Here is a 12425-nt window from a genome sequence, read left to right on the forward strand (position 1 = left end):
AAGGTATTACCAATATAAAGTGGTGCTACCTAGTGGGCGAAAGTTATTATCAACATAAAGAGCTGCCACTTAGTGGAAAAATACCTCGTAAATATCTTTACCACAGAAATATTTAAATAGAGCACTGTCACCACAAGGAATCTGAGTTCGGTACAGACAAACAGAATTGACAGACAGCATTCATACAGTTTTTCTGCCACCTCATGAACAGTTAATAGTGTGCTCCGCAAGACAATCAGTGCCACCTAGTGGGAAAATGTTATAGCACAGGCATATTAATATAATTACCATATACTGTCTTAAATGCATGGTAAAGTTTTACATCAAATAACAATATTTCCTGATCATCACAATAACATTGCACTTGGATTATTTTGGGGTTTTTTTTTATGAAAAATATTTCACATGATCACACGAGTAAATTTTTCCGATAACTGAATGTTCTAGCTTTCAATATAAATCTTGACCATTGCCCATGAAAATTAAAATCATATTTCATGTTTATTAATGTTTTTCAGTACAGGTCCTTCCATTTTAAACCCCCTCTTCAACAGCACCTTATACTGGAAATTCCATAAACGATACACTAACGAGTCTCCATTCACAAACCCTTTCTGGATCTGTTTGATTTTCACTTATACAGACTTACATCATAAACTACAAAAATATTAAGGCTTAAAAACTATCACTAAAGACTATGAAAGTGGTCAGTTAACACCACAACAGGCATCATAAATAACAGTTAAAGATTACCAAAACACAGCAACTTCAGACACTTGTTTTTAGCTTATATAAATTATATAATGATTGTCTCAATGTATAAAAGCACGTTACTTGATTAGTTATTAAAAAATTTAAAGCTTGGCACAAATTGCAGCAAATATGGTATATATATAATCCCACCATGAACCTTTCAAATCACATTGGTAGTGTGGAACAGAAACTTCAAGCCTTGATTGCCAAAAACTTATAATACACATGATTACAATTCAGTGTATTACGATATAAACTTTGGGTTTGAGAATTTGTACCAAGATCCCCATCATCTCAATTGTGTATACATGACTTTTAACACGTACATAGCATACTGATTCCATAACGGTCTTATTAGGAAACACAGGGGCTTGGAATGTTCCTAACATCTCTTCCAAAACTAAATTCAGCTGTGATCAGAAATATTGCATTTGTATCTATAAAGATTATACAGTTACACTATTCAAAGATTTAGGTTTATAAATGTTGAAGGTTAAAACTTCCTTCCGGAATACATACCCCTTTCCCGCTGGGATCGACCTGTGTAAATTAGGGGTTTGTTAAGCATTAGGTAAATCATGGTTAGCTAAACTCTTAGAGGTACATTAGTACCATTGCATGCAGGACAAACATGAATCATGCATGACTTTATTTGTTTTCTTTAATCCAGATGTTCAAGTCATAAAGTCTTATTTATAATACAATTGAAATTTATTTGCAAAAACATATTAAATAAATCCTGTACAACAATTTGAAAGTACATGTACAAAATTCTTTTATACAAGGTATATGATATGGATCGTGATATATCGAAAGAATGGCAAAAAAAACAAATAAGAGTAAATTTTCAGACTTGTATTTCTTCTAATGGAAGTAGCTAGGACACATATTTGTCACTTAACAGGTATCTTTACTAACATGGCAATAAGAGGTATGATGTATATTACCCAGCAAATATTTAAACCGCTGGATCATGGTAATTCATCAAGTGATTTTTACAGATAAAGTGTATCAAAATCAATGATGAAGATGAAATCAGAATAATGAATTTAGTCCATGCTGTTCACATTTAGTGTACATAAACCTACACCCACAAACACATCCAAATTATTGCTGGTATTAAAGAACATCATCAAGACCACAAACTCTAATGAGATGTCTTTTGAAACCCAGGCAGATTTCCTATTTAAACCACATCACACACTTCAAAATCAACTAAAACATGATATTTTACTTACATAATGATTGAACTTAAAGCAAAATGACAAAAGGGGGGAAAAATCAGTTAATATGTAGCACCGAGTTCAGATAAATTAACATTTTGATGCAGTTATTGTATAACAATTATATATAGGGGTATTGAGGAAAAAACGTTAATATACATGGATATTATACAAATGAACCTTTAAGGCAGGCAGGTACACAACGATCTACATAGGTAGATATATGTGCAGATTAAAGTTCAGCAGGCTGTCGGTGCAACCAACAACCAGGCGTGGCTTCCGACGTAACTATGACAACAAGGCGTGTCATGCAGACGCTATACTTACAGTGATACCCTGTAAAAACGAACAAAATTTCTATAGGATCGACAAAATACTTGGCTTATTTCATTTATCCTGTACCATAAATATTGAATTACCCTGTAATAAGCCCACAGGGACTACACATAATTGTTTGTTTGATTGCTGGTTAAAAATCGCCCCATGAACAGTCAGGGTCATTTTGAGATGGGAGTCTCCTTGTAGTAGTTGGTGACTACCTCACTGAACAACATATGGAAGGCCGATCATATGCCATTCAGAGCAATCAGGGTAAAGTGTCTTGCCCAAGAAAATAACCACAACAGCACAAACCGGCCCATTTCTCAGCTTCCTGAGAAACACAGACTGATACAGGTAGGGAGCATTGATCCACACACCTCGGTTCTTCTATTGAGCTTACGTGGCCGACGCTCTAACCACCTGTGTTATCGTGGCCACTTAAAAAAAAAAACATCTAGAAAAAGCACTAACAGGTTACGTGGCCAGTGCCCTTACTGACTGAGCTATCATGGCCCCTTATATAAATAGGGAGTAACACATAAAAGACAAATAGTAGGAGATGAGCTTATCTAGCTTATTACAAGAAATGATCAAAATAGTATCTGTCAGTTTTTTTCACTAAAGTACATTTGAAACGGGTTAGCTTATACGAGACATGATTTTTCATATTTTACATGTTGCCAAATAAAAATCTTAATCAACATATCAAAAACGAACAAATACAGTATGTTGAGCTCCAATGGCAAACATATGCTACTTCAATTATAAATCAACATGTATTTGTATTATTACACAATATACAGATAGGTTTAAATATCAGCTAAACACGAACCTAGTAATCAGATAAAACATTTAGTTTAAGAATGTTCCACAGCTGTTGCATTGAATGACAAGGCAAGGTTGTATCTATAGATATATTTTCTAGCTGTAGAGAGTATATCTTTCAAACCATACCCGTCATCCTTTCTCTATTAATGGAGTCTATACCCACACAAGTTTTGAAGACAATGCTATTTTCAGCACAAATTAATCAAACATCACAGAAATTTGATATTTTTCTCACCTTGATTGATAATTATCTCCCTTGTTATTTTTAATTGCATACATAAAAAATTGTGGTGTTTATTTTATATTATCACCGAAATTACAATTTTTTTTATTTTATTTTTAATTTCATCCTGTCTGCAAAATAATAAATTTCATTAAGAGTCCATGACAATCTGAGAAAAAACCAGTTTAAAACATCAACGTAGATATTGACAAAACATGCTGTGTCTGTGGTGATGCGTTCTATATGCTTGATGTAAGTTTTCGATTATCAAAATATCTTTAGCTGTTAGTTATATGCCTTGAAAAGGACTATTTTAGAACGACAAAAACAAAAATCAAAATAATTTGTTTCTCTTAATCCGAAGGAGTAGACATAATTACGTATATCAGTAACCAAAATTCATTGGTTTCCTAAATAGAACTAAACAAGAAATTCTAAGCTCTAGACAATTCTGTAGAAAGCAGCTGCATGTATTGTGCTAGGGTGATGCAAATCATTCAAATGAAAGATCTGTTCGATTGTTTAAAATGTGTTACTTCAGAGGCACCTATTGACATAATAAACATTTTAAAATGATATTGTAAAGAGGTTCTACATGCAAATGCAATAAAATTCAGACAAAAATTATTAAAATATTTTGTGGAAATTATAAAACACTGTAGTAGTCATTTTAAGAATTTTTTTCTTTTTTTTTTCTCCCTCAAAAATGAGTGAAAAATATTATTATAAATCCAGTCATTGAAAATTACATCTATAGTAAACCAATAACATCAAGAGCCTGCTTTACATTCGTATAAAAATAAAACATATTCAGTGTAATTAAAATATAACATGGACATTTGTGTTAAAAAATTTGTATATCAATCAGTGATCAGATAAAAATAAAACATATCCCCACCTGTTTGTGGTGCATTACCACAGCATTGACGTCCAAATCGGCACCTCCTGCAGCCTTGGACTTCTGAATTTTACCAACAATCCATTCAATGGCTGCCTGTTTTGTGCCTACTGTGAACTCGATGATTACAAGTGGGGTGAAAGGACGTTCAGATTTCTGCATGACTTCCACATAACCGGATCCTCCGTTTTCCGTTTCCATGGTTATAACTTTTAAAAATGAAGAAAAAAAACAAAATTTAATATGTCCTCTATATATATCAAACGGTTCAATCATAATGACTCTAATTAATTATACATGTTTTTTACCATGGTGCTGCGATGAAATAGCATTAACCTGTATAATTTCTTTTTTTAGACTTGAGCAAGACTATATAAGTGTATTTGGCCCCTGCAGCTTTAGTTGCAATGAAGCATTGATGTTAGTTTCTGCTTCAGGCAAATCTTTTTTGTTGTCTTTCGAATGAAGAACAAACATTTTTGAAATTGCAAACAAAACATTAATAACTTATCAAATTAATATCCGTGATGATAATACAGATAAAAAAAAATATGTATCTAAGCAATTAATATTTACTGCAAACTTTTAGAAATTGGAACTCATCCATACCTTTTAATTATCAATTAGGACCACAAAGAGTTTAATTAACTGATTCCTTTATAAAAACATCACCTACTTTCTGAAAAAAAACACCTCTCCAACTAATTAAATTATTATTCAATATTTGATAAAAAAAAACCCATTTTTTTTCAATTAATTTTCAACTTCGGTATATGTGTTATTTATGCTATATATTGCTATTTAAGTATTCAGCATTCTTAAATGGATTTATATGTAACAAATAATTATGTTATTGATGACACGTATACCGAACGTAAAAAGTGTCTTGTAAATAATGAATTTATCATGAATAAAATTCTTGACATTCCACTGAATGTAAAGTTCTGTTAAAAATAACTTCTAACAACGTGCCATGCTGCATGTGTGCACACAAGTCGCAGTTACAATATTAAAACGATTGCTTGCTGCACATACAAAAAGGATTTTTACGGCAAATACACGGTGTCACTTGGGCCCCCTCTTCCGTCTTCTGTAGGCTATGTCCTCCCGTCGAAAGAGAGGTGTCATTATTTTCATTGCAATAGACTCGTCCAAAACGAGGGGTGGTCAGGATATCTGACGGTAATAATTACTTTGATTCGTCTATATAGTCTGCTATTCTGAATAAAGTTTGATTAATGAAATTTACCTATATACTTTTAAAATTTAAGTCATCATTTTATTACTTAAAAATAAAAACAACTGATGTTCATAAAATTCCGACAGGTGAATCTGACGCCCCTTGCCGATGAGTAACCTTCAAACGTCGCGATTAACACAGGTAAAGCCCTACAGGACAGGTGTGCCCAAATAAAGATGGCCGACTGTTCGTGAGCGTCGTCTGTTGCAAAATATAGTAAAAAGTATGGATTGGATCCTTCTATCGTCCTTGATCTCCACCAAAACTCAATGTTAACGATAACTTAATACAGGTAAGATATGCGACAGAAAACGAAGCAGTGCCCTTAATCAATTAGCTGGGCAACAGCCGTGATTCATTTTGTAAACAAGGCTCGGAGAACCGATACGGAAACGAAAAATCAGTTGTGGGATATTAGGTACTTATATGATAAAGCCGATTAATTAGCATAGATGAGCAGAGAAGAAATCTCTGTTGAATACAGGTGGAAAAGACAGGTATGCAATTTTATCGGTAGCTGTAACTTATATATATGTACTGTATACATGTATATATATGCAAAATAACAGACCTCCAGACTTACCGGTATTTACTTTTTAAATATATCTAAAATTTGTATTAATTTTCCTTCATGGTCAGAATTTTATACATTATTCATTAATATACCAGTTTATAGTTAAAACATTACACATATAAAGAGTTTCTTCATAGGGGCTTGACAATTTCCTATATGACCCAGAATGAAATTATAATTAACAGGGTCTGACCCCCAGATCATAAAATTTTATCAGTTATGTGGTTGGAGGGTTGGAGCCTGCATGGGGTTATAAGATGATTTCGAGTCAGTATAAATATGCCAGGGACATATAATAATATACTTGCGAACTTTCCTTATTTAGTCAGGAGTTGCCCAATTTCAGACTCCCTGCCCCGTCTCCTGATTGTATTGATCTGGACACATAAAGTTTGATATGATACCTTGTACATCCCTGATTAACGAGAACACCTTGAGTCCATCATTGAATATATATGATAGAAATCTTCAATAACTTAATTAGGCCTAATGTATTATAGTGATATAATGCAACATTAAATTAACAGGATACTGATCAGATGTACAAGTATTTTACAAGAAAATTAAAAATATTCTTTTTTAATAATCCACAGATGAAGATGTGTACATGCATGAAAATTAAATTGCAAGGTGCCGTGTAATGTATATAGTCTTCAATGCTGTAATTGTAATATTGGTGGTTGGGTGGTACAATATGGTAACACCTTTCAACTTGGAGGACATATGGTTCAATTCCCCAATCACATGTGAAAAGGTATATGGGGACATCTGCCAGACCATGTGGGTTTTCCCCAGGTATTCCGGCTTCCTCCCACAGCAAGATCCCTTGCCCATTTTCCAATAAGAGTGATGAATATTATAAGTTGATGTTCTTTATATGACACATTTCAAAGAAGGCTAATATAGAGAATTATATATATATATTTTGTAATATTTTCTTTTTTTCATGGATAAATGTTTTATGAACATTTAATTGATATATCAAAAATCCTATTCTCCTCCTTATCATCAAATCATCTCCTCCTCATCATCATCATTAAATCTCCTCCTCCTCCTCCTTCTCCTCCTCATCATCATCTCATCATCATCATCAAATCATCTCCTCCTCCTCCTCAAATCATCATATCATCATCAAATAATCTCCTTCTCATCAAATCATCTCCTCCTCCTCCTCATCATCATCAAATCTCCTCCTCCTCATCTTCATCGATCATTAATTATAACTTTATAGGTAACAGCACCCTTAGACTTTGAAGGTATCTTGCCATATGACAGCAAATACACTTTTTGTCTTGGTGTTGTACATGTATCCAAAACCAGGATTACTGAATAATAACGATCAAAATCGGTTAAAAAGTGTTTGCATTTGCCTATATTAAACTCATATTCACTTCAGGTGAAATATCTGTTTTGACCAAATGATAATTAACAAGTTTACAGATATTGATTCAATTGTGGTGCACTAACTTTAATTTCTGCATATTCACATAAATGGATCATGACCAAATACATTTTGTAATTAAATATTCAGATAAATTTATATGAAAGGGATATGTATGACATGTACAGCTCTCTGTAATATTCAATCGATGGTGATGGCCCCCCCAGCCGAGTAAATTTTCAAATAACTCTATGCATGGGGACCTGCTCATGTGAATATGAAGAACTGTGCAATTCAGATTTTTATTGTTTTATTTTCAGTTTCCTCAATCCCTTGCCAGGATGGCACTGGGAATCCTAAGAAGTTCTCTGCTGGTTGCGGTGGTGATTTCAGTATGCTGGACAGGCATTGCTCTTTCGTGTCCAGTGTCTTGTAATTGTTTCCAGAATAACTATGGGACAACTGTTCGCTGTCGAAATAAAGCTATCAGTTCCGTGATCTCAGGCCTTCCAGAAAACACAAAACGTTTGGAGATTCTTTCAGCTCAAGGTGCATCAAGTTTGTCGCAGACCACCTTCGACGGAGGCAACATAAAGAGTGTCACCAGTCTTCTTATACAGGACAGCAGAATACAGAGTATCAACGATAATACATTTTCAAAGTTCACCAACCTGAACAACCTTAACCTCACCCAAAATAGTATCAGGTCCATTACTAAGAATGCTTTTGCTGGACTCAACCAACTAGCAACACTGGATCTTTCTTCCAATGATTTGCAACAAATTGAGGATGAGTTCACTCCCTTGATCCAGCTTCAGCACTTGGACTTGAGCTTCAATTCAATAACTAGTATCCAGAACGGTGCCTTCAATGCTCAGGTGATACTTAACTTTCTTAAACTGGATTCAAACAAATTACAAACAGTTCATGGTCACACATTTCAGGGCCTAAGAAATCTCCGCACACTCAAGATACGAAGCTGTGGTTTACATTCATTGGCATCTGACCTGTTCAATATCATTCGCATCTTACAGACCTTAGATATTGGTGACAATCTCATATATCAGTTGCCTTCCACTGATACCTTTCAGCATATCCCATCAACACTGCAGCACTTCATCGCCGACGGCAACCAAATATCTGTCCTTGTCAGGCATCAGTTCTCACGATTGAACCTAAATACTCTAGATTTATCTCGTAATAGAATCAGTCTGCTATCTCATGCATCGTTTTCCGAGTGTAATATACGTAATTTGTACTTATCATCCAACTCAGTAACTTCCATTGAAGAAAATGCATTGGCCTCTCTGGCACCTCAGTTGGAGAGGTTGGTTCTGTCAAAGAATCCATTACAATCCATACCACTTCATGTATTCGACGGTCTATATAGACTGATATATCTGAACCTTAGTACATGTTCACTAACAAAGCTCGAAGACTTACAGTTCCAGTCTTTACAGAGTTTGCGAAGTTTAGATCTATCCATGAATTCTTTACAGTATATACCTAATGCAGCGGTAAGTAAATTTGAAAACCTTCAAGAGCTCGGTCTCTATGGCAACCAGTGGCATTGTGACTGTCACATCAGACCTTTATGGAACTGGTTACAGGGTTTTGTTCATGGAATTCTAGTGTGTCCCACTGGACAAAATATAGCTATGCTTAGCAACTGTAAGACTCCAATGTGTGAATCACCTTCCGGTGTCAGAAACTTACAAATATCCACCCTGTCTGAGGAGGATATCCAGGTATGTCAGGAGTCAGGAGACCAAGAAAACATGTCCGTGGGAACTATCATTGGCCTCGCTCTTGGAAGTATGGTCGTGGTCATTTTATTCGGAATTCTGGTTGTGTGTATTTGCCGTCATCGTCATGGCCGTCCTTTGCCTGTCATATGCACAACAAATTCGAATGCTAGCAGCCACAAGGAAGATCGCGAAAAGTCTACCACTCCATTCAAGGATGTGGACATGGGCTCTTTGAATGAATCGGACAAAGATTTCGTAGTGAAGCGCTATTTCCGGTCAATGGAGAACCAGCCAACTAGTGTTGCATCCTACCGCGGGACTCCATCGCTGTCACACAAGGAGTTTGATTTTAACGAATCCTGTCCCTCTATTCATAGTGTAAATAGTGTGTTTAATGGCCCTATAGGATATGAGTCGACTGTATGACACCAAAACTTCTTGAATGCAATATTTACACATTTACATAAACCAGCATCTGGCACAATCACTGTTCACTCTGTGAATTTTATTTTTATTTTACATTTTGTGTAACATTTTCTCAGCAGATTCATTTCTTTCCGATGCTAGATTTAAAATGTAAAAATATATCTTAACATAAAATCAAAAATGTAATTTATACACAATTGCTGCTATCTACAATACTGTTTTCGTTAAAAGTTAGCTATAGCTGCTCACAAAAGAGAGCTAGAGTCCATTTACATTATTTCGTTAAAATTTAATTGAGTATATATTTTTCATTACATTTGTAACATGTTGAGCTGAATTCAGCTGACATGAATTTCTTAAAATTTCTGAAATATTTTTAAAAATTAAGTAAGAACATTAAAATTGTCACATTGATAAGTTTACTTTTTATATTTACACATGATTAGTACTATGCACATGTGTCGTACACACATATACCTGTACTCTTGCCATTTGATGCAAATGTGTTTCACTGTAGGGCTTGTGAAGGCCACAATGTAAACAAGACTTAATTCCACATGTCCTACTTACACTAACAAAAGTTATTTACTTTAAATTCCCAAGTTGATCTTTTGAATAAACATTTCCTTCCAATACTGACAAGAAGTTAAAAGTCAGTAAATGTTTTCAAATCCCCCCCCCCCCCCCCCCCAAAAAAAAAAAAATCCCCCATGTAGGAATAAAGATTTTTATGATGTAACATAACTAATCACATAAAGGGTGTACTAACCTAGCTAGAAGAATCGAAAATATAATTACCACATGGCCCAAGAGCTAGCTGCTATCAGGGAAAGTGGTCACTAAACTCACTATATATATGTATATTTATAAATTTTTGTACATCAAAGTTGTATAGATATTATTGCCAGTAACTAAAATTTTGTGCATATTATATTATGACTGCAGGGATACAATTATATAATATAAGGAAGCAAAAAACATTGCTGAAGTAGGTTATATATGTTTACCGTATTTATCAAATAAAACACCCAGCCTTGATAATAAGCCACCGGCATTTGAAGTTTAGACATGAAGTTGAGATATATATATATAAAATAAAAGAGTTATTACTTTAATTTTTTTTTTGCAAATCTTAAAAGTATTTAAGTATCGGAATTTATTGTCAGAATTTCAAGTTCCAAAGAATAAGCTTAAGCCATTGCAGTTTAGAAGAATGCAACAATTATATATTCAATTTTGTGATTTCATTATACATTGTATATCTTGCAAAAAGCCTATAAATCCTCTCATTTAATAGTTGTTAATCTCCTGGGTTTATTGTAGGATAAATATGGTATTAATATTTTTCATATGACTGAATACACCTTTGTCATAATTTTGCATTGTTACTATATATATAGTGATAACATGGAGCGTTATCAATGGCTGTGCCAGTCAGAAATCAATTAGACTAATATAATTGGACAATGACGTTACGTCATCAATAGAAAATGGCGCAAAATGGCTCCCTCAGTTTGGTTTGATTTGTCCTCTACGTTTTAACTTTAAAACCTGTTAAAATGTAAGTGTTCAGTGTTAAGTGATAAAAATTGTATCAAATTAGTTTGTGTTTTACAAATGTTCAAAAATATCTTTAATAAGGTAATCATGCAAAACAATTCTTAGACACTTTTCATATTATCTTGAAACAGTTAAGTGGAAATTGATGATATATTGGGACATAAGTAATAAAATTGTCTATAATAGACAATGCTATAGCACACTGGTCTGCACTACAAAATATTTATATTATATAATTAGTACTTTTGTAGATATGTTGTTCCAAGTCCCTAATATATAGCCTTACTGAAATCAGTGCCTTGATAAACATACTGTAGTGTCCATATCTCAGGACATAACACCTGGTAAGATATTTTGTAACATAAATGTGAAAATGAAAATTTGCGTTCAGAAATTCAGATCAGACAGGTTTCTAAAATTCTTGTGTTTTCTGCTAATTATACTAGTTGTCCTCGATCTGGTTTCAACATTCCTTAGCTTAAAATTTTCCATTGGAAATATATAAAGCAATTAATTTAGTTTAAGGGACTTTCCTTAAATTCTGTATGCCATTGTCATTTATAAGCTTGCCATGGAATATCTGATACATATATATTTTTATATTAATTCATTTCCCTAATCTAGCAAGAAATATTGATGAATCTGGGTATGTTCTATGCAGGATTTTGAAAATCTAAAAAAAAATAATAAGTGTCCATAACAATTAGGTTTTGAGCAATATACTTACATAAATGTACATGTATCTTAACAGGAAGATATATTTCTTATTAAAGTCAATTATATAACAGGGCTCATATATGTGCAAGGCCAGTGCAGGTCATAAGGGTACTTGTAAGAAAAAACCCACAATGTATATATGTATACCTGTCAGGTTTTTATAAGAAAAAAAATCATGAACTTTCTAATAAATAAGTCATTTTATCTGAAATTATTTTAAATATTCCTTTCAACTTTGATTTTTTCATGTACATATATATTCCATGATAATATTTGGTTAGCAGATATATAGAATGTACATGATGTATTTTTGCTGCACAGTACTGTTCCTCAAGAATGCATTGTTTTGGTTTCATTTTTTGCAATTTTTGTAATCCTCTTTCATTCACAGAGCACAGGGACTTTGCTTAAAACTCCACTATCTATATCAATATATATGTGTATTATAAGCATCACAATACACATACACTGACCATGTCATATCTTTGCAATTGTGAATCTTTGGGAATTAGGTTTATACAAGTCCCTGTGCT

The 12425-nt window shown here is 33.6% G+C and overlaps 2 protein-coding genes across 9 annotated transcripts in view; one reads left to right on the plus strand and one right to left on the minus strand.

The window, feature by feature from the left end:
* LOC117337600 (anoctamin-10-like) overlaps window positions 1-12425 on the minus strand; it is a 64268-nt gene that overhangs the window by 43785 nt on the left and 8058 nt on the right. For 2 of the 8 annotated variants that reach the window (XM_033898648.1, XM_033898655.1), the window contains exons 3-5: window positions 4247-4455; window positions 2304-2312; window positions 1273-1293 (exon numbers count right to left, since the gene is read on the minus strand). In XM_033898648.1, the coding sequence (XP_033754539.1) occupies window positions 1273-1293; window positions 2304-2312; window positions 4247-4447 (231 nt within the window). In that variant the 5' untranslated portion in view covers window positions 4448-4455. Of the gene's footprint in view, window positions 1-1272; window positions 1294-2303; window positions 2313-4246; window positions 4456-4855; window positions 4966-5296; window positions 5376-12425 lie in introns of those variants that run through there. The other 6 variants (XM_033898649.1, XM_033898651.1, XM_033898650.1 and 3 more) reach the window with 6 other exon arrangements.
* On the plus strand, window positions 5631-10281 carry LOC117337601 (carboxypeptidase N subunit 2-like). Its single transcript, XM_033898657.1, has 2 exons — window positions 5631-5778; window positions 7762-10281. The coding sequence occupies exon 2, from the start codon at window positions 7783-7785 to the stop codon at window positions 9613-9615; it is 1833 nt and encodes a 610-aa protein (XP_033754548.1). The 5' UTR covers window positions 5631-5778; window positions 7762-7782; the 3' UTR covers window positions 9616-10281.

The sequence above is a fragment of the Pecten maximus genome, chromosome 11 (assembly GCF_902652985.1).
Source record: "Pecten maximus chromosome 11, xPecMax1.1, whole genome shotgun sequence".
Classification (NCBI taxonomy): domain Eukaryota; kingdom Metazoa; phylum Mollusca; class Bivalvia; order Pectinida; family Pectinidae; genus Pecten; species Pecten maximus.

Excerpts from the sequence above, each read along its gene's own strand:
- LOC117337601 (XM_033898657.1), top strand. The coding sequence starts at position 7,783 with ATGGCACTGGGAATCCTAAGAAGTTCTCTGCTGGTTGCGGTGGTGATT.